Consider the following 13,782-nt stretch of genomic DNA (forward strand, 5'->3'; position numbering starts at 1 on the left):
CCTTGTCAGCCCGCACGGATCGGTACGACGCCCTGCCTCTGTCTGCGGTTAAGCAGCAGTGCATTTCAATCGGAAGGTCAGGGCCGCCGTTTTACAACAAAACTGAGACTTAGAGCTCATGTTTGAAGGCGGATGGCGATTCTACGTTGTTGATGTCCACGGGCTCCGTTAACCACTTAACATCACACGGGCCATGAGTTTGTTCATCCATGTAGGCAATATTTTTAATATTATAAATTGGAAAGTGTTTGATTTTCCTTCTTTCACGTCAACGCTAAACAACGGATTAACAAAAATTTTAAGTTATAATTTAAGGGCTGAAGAATGACAATGGTTACTTTTTATCTCGGAAAAATACATCATACTTTAGGTTATATTAGAGGTCCTACCATCATTTTTACTGGTGGTAGGACCTCTCGTGAGTCCGCACGGGTAGGTACCACCACCCTGCCTATTTCTGCCGTGAAGCAATAATGCGTTTCGGTTTGAAGGGTGGGGCAGCCGCTGTAATTATACTGAGACCTTCGAACATATACTCAAGGTGGATGGCGCATCTAAGCAATAAAAAAAAAAAATCATAAGAAATGACGATTTACTATTACAATAAAATTCTTGATTTCGTTATTGATTCACGTCAAAAAAAGCAATGGCTTGGCAATTAAGCACAACCTGGCTTAGCGGACTTATATACAATATAATACTGGGAAAAAAAAATTACGCGGGTGAAGCCGCGAGTAGAGGCTAGTAAACAAATCGCAGATCACCCGCGTCAACTCTTCGCGTTGGTCGCACTACATCTGATTGTTCGATACCTAATCCTCGGAGTCGGCGGCACGCAGCCGGCTCCCCAGTCGATGCCAGGGCCACATTAGTAGTCGCCAGACATACAGCATGACGACAATGCGACAGCAGCACCAGCCGCGAGCAGCCAACACTCCTCTCGAACCATAAACATGAAGATTACAATTATTTGTTCAGAGAGTTTACTTAACGATTAGCAACAACGTGACGACGCAGCCTGCGACGTTGGACGTGCGGTCGTGGCTGATACCACATGGCACTCTACAGGCGCCGCTCTGGGTACTTAAATAAAACAAACATTAGTACATCGATATAGAACGGTACTAGATATTTTAACTACTTACTTGAGGTAAGGTAATAAATATTATAGTAAAGAGACGCCTTTTTTTTCTACTTATGCTGATAGCCTTGAGAGGCTATTCAGCTTCACCCTAACGTGTAGGTGCGCTCACGGGGCTCAAACCGGGAGAGTTGCTAACACTGGCCCTAGCAAGAGCAGTGCTTTGCAGAATCTATCACCGGATCAGAATCGCGACCCACTGAGAAGATCCGGCAAGAAACTCAGTGGGCTGTGTCTATGGGTTAGTTCACGCGTCGAGCCCTTCGTCGAAAGCGACGGGTTCGACGAGGACGGTGACTGGAGTCCGCGGCCAATGAACGTTAAGTGCTATCCCCAGTAAATAATGGGCGTGTTACAGGTTTTATTTTATTGCTTAGATGGATGGTCGAGCTCACAGTCCACCTGGTGTTAAGTGGTTACTGGAGCCCATAGACATCTACAACGTAGCAGTAATAAATAATAAATAATAAATACCTGCCGAGTTGTTACGGTTCGAGTGAAGGCTGCACTTCCGCCAGACATTCTATCAATCTACTGTGTTAATTAATCACCAGGCAGGAAGAGTGGCAGTGCGGGTGACAATACGGGCGATTCGTGAAATCGGTCATCAGGTTTTTCGCGACCCCAAGTGTAGGAGAGGCGATCTAGACTTTTAATTGAAGTGGAGGATTTTCTGGGACAGATCTCTGAATTGAGTGAATTGAATCCGTTGGCAAGCTAATTGCGAAAAGTACTCGTATGTCACGACGGACATTTTGAAGAGGGGGCATGCAACACCCTCAGTGGTGACGTCTCTACGTTAGCTTCCTACAGTTGCGTTACTCGACGAAACAATTCTTCTTTGCTAAGCTCCAGTCATCTGTCACCAACTGTCACTAACTGTCACCTACGAGTCACTGATTACAAAGTGACAGATCGATCACAAAATTGCAGAGTATTTGCACAAAATGGTTTTAAAATGGATATTCTCGTACGTCGTGCTGGTCGGTGAGTTCTCTTCTAGACTGTTGTGCACTTGGTCATGCTCCTTTTTTTCTTTATAGGTTGACTAGCAAGCAATGGCCCACTTGATGGTAGGCAATCACCGTGGCTCATGGACACGAGCAATGCCCGGGGCGCAGCCGAGCTGTCGACTGCTGTACACTACATCACGTAATGTTCTGGGTTCCGTGGCTGTTAGAGTAGTTGTAGTTAAATGCTTTAAACCGGTATACGTAATGTATTTAGTGACATTTGTTTGTAAGGAGAGATCGCGTACGTAATAGTAGTGGTCACCGGAGCCAATAGACAATTATCTTCAAAAGGGGTCGCCCTCCCGACACCGCTTAGCATTTCGTCGAGTACCCAGCCTGGTAACTCCATTCCACTATCAAAATCTTTGGAAAACCTATACCAAGTACCTATGACAGAGGGATAACACTCGGTCCCCACATCAAGTCAGTACGCGACCGAGCCGCGTTCGTACTCGGTACACTCTACGCTATGATCTGCAAGCGAAGTAAATTGTTCCTTCGTAACAAGGTGACACTACAAAACTTGCACACGTTCCGTCATGTCCTATGCAAGTGCAGTGCTCCCTCACGCGGCCGTCCAATCTCGTTTTTGCAGCATAGCCGTCCGGGCACCGGAGTACGTGAAAAACGTTAGTCTTCACGACGACCCCAATATAGACCCGATACTTACGTATCTAAAAGAAATATCAGAAAGCTACTTTGAAAAAGCAACGCGACACGATAATCGATTATCGTGTCCGCCGCTAATTACCTATCCGACCAAGGAGACGCGGCGGCGCGGCGGCGGGGCAGCGCAAGGCCGCCGTAGCCCGAAACATGTCTTGTCGGGTCCTCCGGATCCACTCTCGGTGTATTTACACCGTCACCGGTCACCGTCCTCGTCGAACTTGTCAATTACGACGAAGAGCTCAACGAGCGAACTAACCCACAGACACAGCCCACTGAGTTTCTCGCCGGATCTTCTCAGTGGGTTTCGATTCCGATCCGGTGATAGATTCTGCGAAAAACTGCTCTTGATACGGCTAGTGTTAGCAAATTCTCTCAGGTTGAGCCCGTGAGCTCACTTACCCATCCACGAGAATCGATAGCGAAAAAAACAGTAGTGCAGTTACATTTTCCTCTACCGGCCGATTGATTTTTATTACACGATGACACATTACGCATTCTTTCACTTTAGAAATAATTAGTGAGAGCGCGGCTAGTGTGTGCTTATTTATTTATCTTACAAAAAAATGGTTCGGGCGCGAGTTCCGAGTCCCGGTAGAGTCGCTCGCTCGACGTCAGTACACCGCGCCGCCGCCGCGCCGCCGCCGCACCGCCGCGACACATACACCACGACGATTTTGAAGATACACACAACACTTATTATAAGAGTGTGTTTCCACGCAGCCACCGGAAGACAGCCCGGCTTGCACCCAAAGACTTAGGGCGCGGTTCAGACTCGCACTCAATACTCGTAGTAGCTTAAGTCAAATATCTATAATGGACGCCGTGTGTATCGGATACAGTTGCAATACTGAAGTACCACGAGGCGTTGAGCTGGTCGTGTCTGCTGCAGTTTGAAGGTCGTCTCCGCGCGCTGGTGGATGAGCTGGCTCCGCGCTGTAGACCCTGCGAATTCCCCAGGGAACTCATCAATGCGGCATGTCAACAAAAATCAGAGAATATGATGAAAATTACAGGAACACTGGTACATAGTTCGCCGGGAGAGCACCGCCACTCATTGCATTGACAATACAATTCTGTCTTCACTCGGAGACTGCGTCGCGTCGTGCTGCAGTCGTACTTATTACAATGTCACACATTTAATCGGCACCCGTCTTGTAGTACCATTGTGACATACGAGTACTCCACATGGCTTACAGAGTAATTAATTTGCAATTCACATTATCAATAAAATATACTTAATGTTATCTACTGGCTTTGTTTTTTTTAAATCGTATTCTGTAGTAAGTAATTATTATATTTTTAAGAAGATAGAATGCTATCTAAATTAACTTCGCGTTTTATTGTAACATAATTTAACAAAGTAGAGTCCGACTCCGGTGTCAGAGAAGACGTTTGGAGCCTGCCCTTTGGAGGACATTGGTTCACAGATCACAGAGATGGTTGCATATGAGTTTTTTTAACAGCAGATTCAGACCGACGTCGCCGCGATACGAAGTTGTCGGGGATCATTACGTTGTCGGAATTTATTAAAAAAAAGTTGGGATTTTAATTTTTTTAATTATTAATTAAGGCTCAAATACATATTTTTATTATTCACAGTAGTTATTTTTAATAATTCGTTTAGAAAAGGATATAACTAGACAGAATGATATTGTTCGTTAGTGAGCTCGTTAAAACAACTAACAACTAGTTAGAATGTCTTGAGGGTTTTATCATTGTTCATATAATTGTAGGTTGTAAGAAGGTTTGTTTAGAATTCATTAAACCATTCGAGATGAACTATTCTGATTGTGATAAACTACCCACTTGTACGCAATTAATAAACGATATTCGTAACCATTTCCTTATTTTACAGCGCGCTTATAATATATCTAATAACAATAGCATTCCAATGAATTAATATAATATTCAACAAAGCAACTTAAACAAAACTCTATATGTACATATAATATTAGAAATAATAAAGTGACAGATTTGTTGCACGTGAACACAAGAGATGCGTGTTCTGCGGTGGCGCGGAGCACCATCAGGTAAACAATTGTTCTAAGTTTCAATCAATTACACCAAAGGAAGTTTTTTCTTTCAAATGAAAAGTGTATGTAGTTCATTTTCTCGTAGTCATCATTCGTTGTAACAATTTTTGACAAAAGGTGATTCGGGTGAATCAACACAATCAGTAGCCATTGATACTGAGTATGCTCCATTGATACTCACTGTGCGTATGCGCATTGGAACAACAGTGTTTTGAGACGATATGTAATGCGCAAGCCACTAAAATGATATTACTTAGTACAGTAACATGCAATATTTTGGATAGTTCAGGTATAGTAATCGGCACGAGTCGTGAGCTCTCCACAAAATAGTAGGGGGGCCGCCCGGCCGTCTGCGCATCGTACACATAGGGTCAAAATAAATAGTTCACTTTTTATAATTAAATTAACTTCGTTCAATTTGGGTTTTAAAAATGTATTATTAATTTTATAATAGTTTTGCCCGGGGTTTCGTTCGTTTTATAATCAGAAGAAGACAGAAATCGATGAAGAGGCGCAAAGCCCCCGGCGAGGACGGTATCCCACCTCTCGCGCTTGAAACCTCCCTCCCTCAATCGTGCCAAGTTTTTTTTTTATTGCCTAGATGGGTGGACGAGCTCACAGCCCACCTGGTGTTAAGTGGTTACTTCGGCCCATAGACATTTACAACATAAATGCGCCACCCACCTTGCGATATAAGTTCTAAGGTCTTAGTATAGTTACAACGGCTGCCCCACCCTTCAAACCGAAACGCATTACTGCTTCACGGCAGAAATAGGCGGGGTGGAGGTACCTACTCGTGCAGACTTACAAGAGGTCCTACCGCCAGTAATTACGCAATTATAATTTTGCGGGTTTTTGATTTTAATTACACAATGTTATTCCTTCACCGTGGAAGTCAATCGTGAACATTTGCTGAGTATGTATTTCATTAGAAAAATTGGTACCCGCCTGCGGGATTCGAACACCGGTGCATCGCTCGATACGAATGCACCGGACGACGACTTCCTTTAGGCCACGACGACTTATAAACGTACAGTGGTATAGTGGTAGAAACATCCAGGACCGCGATACTAATCTTTGCAGTCTCATAGCACTCTCTACCGCCTGTAAAGTTACCGGTGGTCTGGTGGGAATTAAAAACATTTAATGTTTATTACTCAATTTTATTGTTCACTTCTACACAATCGACACCGCACGACCAGCCCCGCGCTTCACTACCGGGGTCTGATTGACAGTATACTGTAATAATTTAAAATTAATAAATTCCTGAGTCTTTTCCGTAAATGCATTAAAAAACTTAAAACGTAAATAAATAAATATTATTTAGAAACAATTCGCTAATTATTTACAAAGAGTTAACTTAATCTACACAATATATAGTTTGCCATGTAGTGGCCCGCGTCCGCCAGCGCGTCACCCGCTGTCGCGTCCCCACCGCCGCGTCACCCACCGTCGAGTATGACGCGCTCGCCGCTCCGCGGGTACTTGCTTGCGGGACGCGGCCGCCATGTTGTCGACAACGCTTTGTGTTCAGATACATAGTTTGTACTTGCTAATTTAACCACGTTTGCTAGTTGAACATTACATACATATTTGCGTACAGACAATTAGTGATACTAATCTAAAGTTTATTTATCAGATACATATACCGTCAAAGCCTTGCAAGGCTACGGCGTCTCTGAGTTTAATAAATAAATTTGTAATTATAATTACATAATAAATCTAAGTTTATAAAGTGGAAGACGAGTTATTTCAAATAGAAGTGTAGCAAGAAGTAAAGTTGGCACTGAATATCCCACGACGCGATTACAATATTGAAGCAAGAATGCATCACTGTCTCGACTCCACGCTCTACCTATACAGATAGTTCTTGGGCTCCTCCGCGATCGGCTCAGAGCACGTCCCCAGGTACTTCATTTGGACGAGACTCCTGGAAATTTGAGAACGCATTTGTTTTGGTCACACCCAGAACGTCACAGAACTATGTTAAGTGCCAAATAAAGTTGTATCTACATTTTAGGAGAGCGACACAGGGATGTTAGTTACCTCGAGCGGCAATTCTCCATTTCGAGGAAGCACTTGTTGGAGTAGGTCTTGTCGTCGGTCCCGCAGACCGGGTCGTACTCCGGCGGGCACACGCGCGCGCAGCCCGCGTACTGGAACCGCGCCAGGCAGCGCTTCAGCGGCACCACGAACACGTGCTTGCTGTGGCGATAGCTCTCGTTACGAAATGCACACGTGCGCTCGTACGCTATACTTCCGATGTGTACGAAATGAAGGCGTTGTTACCCGCAGTTCTCCTTCTTCATGAGGCACTCGTTCTTGTAGAAGCGGTTGTCGGAGCCGCAGATGAAGGCGGGCGTGTCGGGGCAGTGCTCGTGGCAGAGCGCCGTGGTGCGGCAGTGCGACGCCGCCACCGCCACCACGTGCTGCCCGCACGTCAACCGCCGCAGCTCGCACTCAGACCTAAAGCATTTGTTGGACCCGTTCCTTATTAGTTCAATGTGGCATGTGCCACACTCGGTTTAGAATGTTGTCTTATACATAAGTATTCTTTAGAATGCACAGAGACAACTAAAGTGGCGGATAAAAGGCGATTGCATGCAGCAGAGTTGCGAATGTTGCGATGGATGTGTGGAGTAACGAGAATGGATAGAATGAATATGTTAGAGGAAGTCTGAAAGTGGCACCTGTGACAGAGAAGCTGAGAAGTGCGCGCTTGGGATGGTATGAACATGTGATGAGACAAAATGAAAATGAGATGGGTAAGAGAATGTTAACTATGAATGTGGAAGGATATAGATGAAGAGGTAGACCTAAGAAGAATTGGATGGATTGCGTGAAATTGATTGATTTGATTTGATTTGATTTGATTTGACTAGGAAAAGGACAGGAATGATGAATGATTCTTTAGAAGAAATGAGCAAGTGACAATGTAATAATATCGACCTGTAGACGTTTCCGTCGGATCCGCAGACGGGCTGCTCCAGCACGTTGTCGCAGTTGTCGGGGCAGTCGGTTTCCAGGCGCGGCAGAAGCGTGCAGTTTCCGAAGTGAGCCAGCTGAACTCCTCGTCTGCACGGTGTGCAGTACCAAACATTATTACAGACCATTTGGATTGGACTCATTAGGTTCCATCACAATAGATACAGCCTCTCGCACCGCTACTTAATTAATAACCTGATGAAGATAGAAACTAACGAATGAAAGAAAAATCATGTTGATAGTGTATATAATATTGTCTGAAGTCTTATTGCGGCGCAAGTACATGGTTTGTACAGGTTGTGCTACCGGTAGCGTCTGTGACATGTATGCACTAAGTCTCCTAAAGGCTCCGATACTTACAAGCAAGTGGCGACCTTCAAGTGGCAGGAGTTGGCGTAGACGATAGCGTCGGTACCGCACACGGGGTCCGCGTCGCTCGGACATTTCACCTTCAGACACTTGTTCATTTTGGACTTGCACTTTTCCATGTCCACCCTCTTCACCATCTTCCTGTTGTTTATCCTGAAACAAGAAGTAAAGGAGCGTTATCAGCAATGAAACCATATTGGCTTGAGTTCTTTTTTGTATTGTCATCTAAAGTGCTCTAAGCTTCAAGTTCACCAACTAACTGATGTTAAACGGTTCCACGATGCCGCGTCAACCGCCAACCGACTTGACGTGCGGACCTGCGGTGCCTCGCAACACGCCGCATTCAAATAACGAATTAAAGGTAGGAAGGAGATAGGTTAGTCGGAAAATAAGGCTAATTTTAATAAGCTAAAAATAGTAAGGGCAAATGGCGGTGGAGGAAGTCGCGAGACGTCCCCGTTATTAGATATTCAGCAAGTATTACCAGTTCAGCAAAGAGTGTATCGGTTTTGATTTGATTTTCTACTAACCCACAGTTTAGCATCTTCATCTCGCATTCATTCCTGTAAATGTTTTCATCAGAGCCACAGACGGGTTTCTCTTTCTCTCCGGAGCAGTCGGTGGAGCAGGACTCTCCCCCGGAGGTGCGCTCTTGTGACACGCAGAACGCCATCGGTACTTCGAACACGTGCTTGCTGTAAATGAAATTCAAACGTTTTGTGCGTTAATGGCTTTTTTAATAATAAAAAAATAGCATAAAACCAAGTCATTAGCCTTAGCCTTTACTGAAATGAGGCAAGCAGTGGCTTGTCTATGGCCCGGGTATTGCCGGAGCGACGGTCAACAAGTCGCGTTCGCCGCCCGCGGAGGCAAGCGTACATCCGTTAAAGGCAGCTTAAGTTAGAGAGCCCATCGAACCCGCAATTAGTAGCCTTCATGCGACACGCGTTGGCGTAGAGCTTCCCGTCCGAGCCGCAGGTGGGGCGCGCCGCCCGCCAGCACGACTCGCGGCAGTGGCGGGTCGTCTGACAGTGCTTCTTGCTGGTGCGGACCACTCCTTGTCTGAATATACAACAACAAATATCGTTAAATAACCATTCGATTGGCTTAGTAACAGCGCATAGTAAGCGCATCTACAGGGGAGGCGAACCGAGCACTGACCCGCAAGTGAGCAGCTTCATCTGGCACGTGCTCTTGTACACGTTGCCGTCGGAGCCGCAGATGGGGCCGTCGAGCGGGGCCTGCGAGCAGTCGACGGGGCAGTTCTCGCGGTGCGCGCTGATGTTGTTGCAGGCGCCCAGGTGAGACAGGCCTATGCCGAGCCTGTGTCGGGATAACGGATTTAGCTAACTTCAACGAAAACACTTGAAAACTGCATCTCAATGGCACGTATTGTAATATAAACCTCTACCAGTGCATGCACAGTGTGATGATGTTCATATAATAAACAAACAATGCGACTGATTCTGGCGTCTTGCCACACGGACGCGTAGTCCACGCAACCAGACATAAATGAAATAAAAGTTTGGCATCTTATCGTTCCATCTTGTTATTCCATGTATTGTTTGGGCGGTGCTATGTGCTCCTAGTGGCTACGTAAACAATAGTTGATAGTTCTCGTCGGTGATGGTGGTTGATGGCGCGCGTCCGCTCGACGTGACACTCACTTGTGTGGTGAGGTCGGTGAACGAGGGTGGGAATACGACGATCGGTACCTGCAGATTTCGACCTGCAGCATGCAGCGGTTGAGGTAGGTCCGTCCGTTGGTCCCGCAGACCGGGTCCCGCTCCGACGTGCAGCGGTGGTCACACTTGGAGCCCTGCGCGCGGGAACATGAGCCCTGGTCCGGGGCTAGCCGCACTCCTGGAATGTATTCATCAATTGCTCACTTTTAGAAATCGTATATTATATTACTTATGAAATTCAATTGTGTTATATGACATAGTTGGTAATGCAATTCTTCAAATTTAATCCAGGTAAGACTTATGTCAATTCATAATATTAGAAATACAATGAGACATGAGAGTGAATCTGTCCGCGTTGACGTTGGCAGTGCTGTTTGTTCCACGAGCAGTTGCTGAAGGCACTACGAGGGAGTCCGGCCGGTTACAGAGTCCGCTGTAGATGGGCGCATACCTTTCCCGCAAGTCTTCTTCCTCATCTCGCAGAGCGAGGGGTAGATGTACCCGTCGGTGGCGCAGACGGGCTCCCCCTGCAGCGCCGGCCCGCAGATGCGAGGACACGACGCGTCGCGAGCTGCCTCGCTCGTCGGCGCTGTACAGGATGAAGATACAATATATACTTAACATTTTCGGGATTCGTATCCAATATTGTTGAAACTTTGAGGCGAGTATACTGACGCCGACAGCCTGCAACCTTCACATACTTAGCGATTGCGAACACCTCGGCTGTTAAAATACATAATATTTAAAGTACTTCTGATCTCTATGTACACAGCACATGAAACATTAGATAACTTGAATGTGCCGTATAACAACTTTATTTAAAAACAAATAATCGTTTCATCATTCATACATGACCTACAATTATTTGCACACTCATATTTTAACTCAGCCACGTAATTAAATCATTCATTTACGTTATCAATTTAAAAGCAAATATTAAGTTTCCAAACATCCGAGGTGCCATAAATAGAGTGTTGTTTGAACAACGTCGTCGACTTTGTCGTACTAATGAGATCCGCCATAATTAGTGAATCCAATGAAGAGTTATGCTCTTAAATCAGCGTCAAAGCAAACAATCAAAATAAGCATATGTGTAGGTACGACGTTAGAGCTAGGAGTTGACCACAAAACTGTTTTGGCCCAGTTCTGAAAGTCTGGATGTACCGAAATGTGCGGCGTTTGTGCCACGCGAAAGAAACGTCATCAATCGTAAAGTAGTTCGTGATTCTCTATTGAAACGTAATGAAGCCGAATTGTTTTTGAAAATATTGATAACAGTAACTGGTGATGGTAAGTTGATGACTGGTGATGATGGGATTGAAAGGATATCTCATTATGAGCCTAACTGTCGGAGAAAAATACCCTCGAGTAGGGTCTCTACTGTTCTCCCCCCAGTAAAGGTCATGGGGAGATGTGAGGGAGTCGAGGCCGCGCGGCGCGTTACTAACATGCTAGTGCACCGGGCACGCACGGAACTACACTGAGTGGATGTGCTTGAATGAACGAACGGGCGGTAGGCTCGTTCTGGCCCCGCGGTGTATCCCGGGAAACTGGCGTGGGGTCGTTGACCGACGCCTCGACGATTCCGTCGGCCGGGCGCCCTTGGAGCGAGTCGCGCGTGTGGTTGAGGTGTTGACCGCGGAATGCCACCTAACTACCCTCACCCGAGTTCCGTCTCGGGTGGTGGTCGTGGCTTGGGAGTGAGTGATCGGTGGAGTTTACATAGCCTGGCCTTCCCCTATCTCAGAGTTTCAAGGGCCCAACAGCGTCTTTGCTGCCAATAGCTAATGAAACTCAACCCAAGAATATAGAGAAAAAAAATGGCCAGAACTGATCAACAGGAAATATGTGGTTTTCGGTTCGCAGTTCTGTTGGGATATGTTAATACATCCACAACCTATCTGGCCTCGCACCCTCAGGTTCTCACCCGTTTTGTTTTCTTCATATTTGTTTTGGTAATGTTAGAGTAGTAACGTGGAGAGCGGACTCTGCGCGGTCAAACCTGCTTGTCGCAGTTTGTCGTTCAGAAGTGCCAATATTTTGGCAGCAATCGGATGATACACTGATCACTGCCTACAAAATATCATCACGCTATTAAATAAAACTAAATAAAGTATGATTAAAATACCATAAATACGAAAAACACTTTTTCTCGTGAAATTGGGTAGACAATTCTGATACCGTGTGCGCTACTTATAGCATTTGTTGTGACGAACGAATCGCCAGATCCGGACCGTACCTTTTTGCGTTCTTACCGGCTGTGACTGTGTAGTACATTGCAAATTGTGTGCCTGCACAGACACTTCCAACACAAAACATTAGTTTAATTATTAATCTTAGATAAAGAACTCTCCAGTCATCTTATGGATAACTTAAGAAAAATTGCGCTACAAAGTTTTAGATAAAATATCAGCTGATCGTAGTTCAGAAGGAGTTCACTGGACGTGCATCGCCGCCGCGCCGTAGTCTCGGCAGTCGACACACGGAATAGAGCACGTATTCATTGCATTCATAACGCAGTCACCCCACTGCCCTTGGAGTCACAATAGAATGAGGTCACATCCCTATTGGCGGTCACGGGAGCTCTTTGTTGCACAAAGCATTCCATTACTTAATCTGTGTACTGATACTGTCAGATGTTCAACTCCTTCGAAACATAATAAGTTCAAATATTATTATTTATCTATTATTCTCTTACCTACACAAACGAGTATATGTAGCATCTCATGATTAGAACATCTTCATAGACCATTCGTTACCAAAACACCAGAAAACAAAGTCTTTCCGTAGACCCAGATCTTCCGAACGATCCGAGATAACGATTAGATTAGAAATGATCGACAAACCCAACGGCCTTTTTCTATATACCTAGAGGTAAGCGGAAGTAGCTGGTATTCACGAGCGCCGACCCAGCGATGGAAGCTGTACTCCACGGGAGGCAGAGCATGTACTTTGTAAAGCACCAGTCTAGCCGCGCGGGAAGTACTGCTTGTCTTCGTTGAGGACTCTTGAAATATTACGTGCAAGCTTGGCTTTATCTTTTTAATTACTCTGATAATAAGGACTATGCGAGATGTATCCCCTAAGGATCACAATCATCGCGGAAGGTGGCAGAGATACTGGGATTAGAGCGCCATGTCTTATACTCCCAGTCTTGCAAGAAATAATGTTATACGGAATATTTAGCGTTTCTTCCAAAACACAAAACATTTGTTAGAGCAGTATGTTAGTTTGTACATTAATAATAGGGGTTAAAGTTTTTTTTTTTTTTATGCTTGAAGGATTACTGGTGACCCGGAGGCCTTTCCAGTTTCACCAGGACAGGTGGGCGAGCAAAGGCTCAGCCAGGAGGTTGGGATTTGCTAACAGCTAAGGGGTTATAGTATAAAATTGCCGTTCTATTGTAATAGGTACTTCGAATTGACAAAGAACCATTCATAGTTTGAGATATTTAAGTGAAGCTTTTTTCAAATGGTACCTATGAGGCTCTTCTTTTAAAAAATGTGCAACATTCGATTATCGACTTTCAGTTGTTTTTTTTTTATTCAGCTTAGACAAGAAAGATGGCAACTTTGAAAATTCAAGTTTATTTTGAATACGAGTTCCGACGCGGAACTATCGCTGCGGAAACAGCTCGCAATATCAATGTTGCGTTTGGAGAGGGGACCGCTAATGAACGCACCGTGCGAGTTTGGTTTAAACGCTTTCGTGATGGAAATTTTGATTTGAAGAACGAACCACGTGGAAGACTACACACACATGTGAGTAGCAATGAAGTGAAAGAGATGGTGGCAGCCGATCCGAGCCAAACTATCCAGGAACTAGTGGCATGGTTTAACGTTACCTTACGAAGAATATTGACTCACTTGATTCAAATCAATAAAATA

The 13,782-nt window shown here is 45.1% G+C and overlaps 1 protein-coding gene and 1 long non-coding RNA gene across 4 annotated transcripts in view; one reads left to right on the forward strand and one right to left on the reverse strand.

Annotated features, from left to right (window-relative positions):
* The first annotated feature begins 1,985 nt into the window (after positions 1-1,985).
* On the forward strand, positions 1,986-4,071 carry LOC101746945 (uncharacterized). The gene is made up of 2 exons (XR_209809.5): positions 1,986-2,128; positions 3,663-4,071. It is a non-coding gene; the product is annotated as an uncharacterized LOC101746945 (long non-coding RNA).
* A 1,932-nt stretch (positions 4,072-6,003) lies between these two features.
* The window catches only part of LOC101747078 (agrin), a 29,453-nt gene continuing 21,674 nt past the window's right edge, over positions 6,004-13,782 (reverse strand). For 2 of the 3 annotated variants that reach the window (XM_004927321.5, XM_062674209.1), the window contains exons 3-12: positions 10,347-10,484; positions 9,926-10,073; positions 9,372-9,533; positions 9,129-9,272; positions 8,741-8,905; positions 8,202-8,363; positions 7,806-7,931; positions 7,146-7,322; positions 6,903-7,061; positions 6,004-6,786 (exon numbers count right to left, since the gene is read on the reverse strand). In XM_004927321.5, the coding sequence (XP_004927378.1) occupies positions 6,708-6,786; positions 6,903-7,061; positions 7,146-7,322; positions 7,806-7,931; positions 8,202-8,363; positions 8,741-8,905; positions 9,129-9,272; positions 9,372-9,533; positions 9,926-10,073; positions 10,347-10,484 (1,460 nt within the window). In that variant the 3' untranslated portion in view covers positions 6,004-6,707. Of the gene's footprint in view, positions 6,787-6,902; positions 7,062-7,145; positions 7,323-7,805; positions 7,932-8,201; positions 8,364-8,740; positions 8,906-9,128; positions 9,273-9,371; positions 9,534-9,925; positions 10,074-10,346; positions 10,485-10,570; positions 10,658-13,782 lie in introns of those variants that run through there. The other variant, XM_062674210.1, reaches the window with a different exon arrangement.

Source organism: Bombyx mori, chromosome 20, assembly GCF_030269925.1.
Source record: "Bombyx mori chromosome 20, ASM3026992v2".
NCBI classification, from domain to species: Eukaryota; Metazoa; Arthropoda; class Insecta; order Lepidoptera; family Bombycidae; genus Bombyx; species Bombyx mori.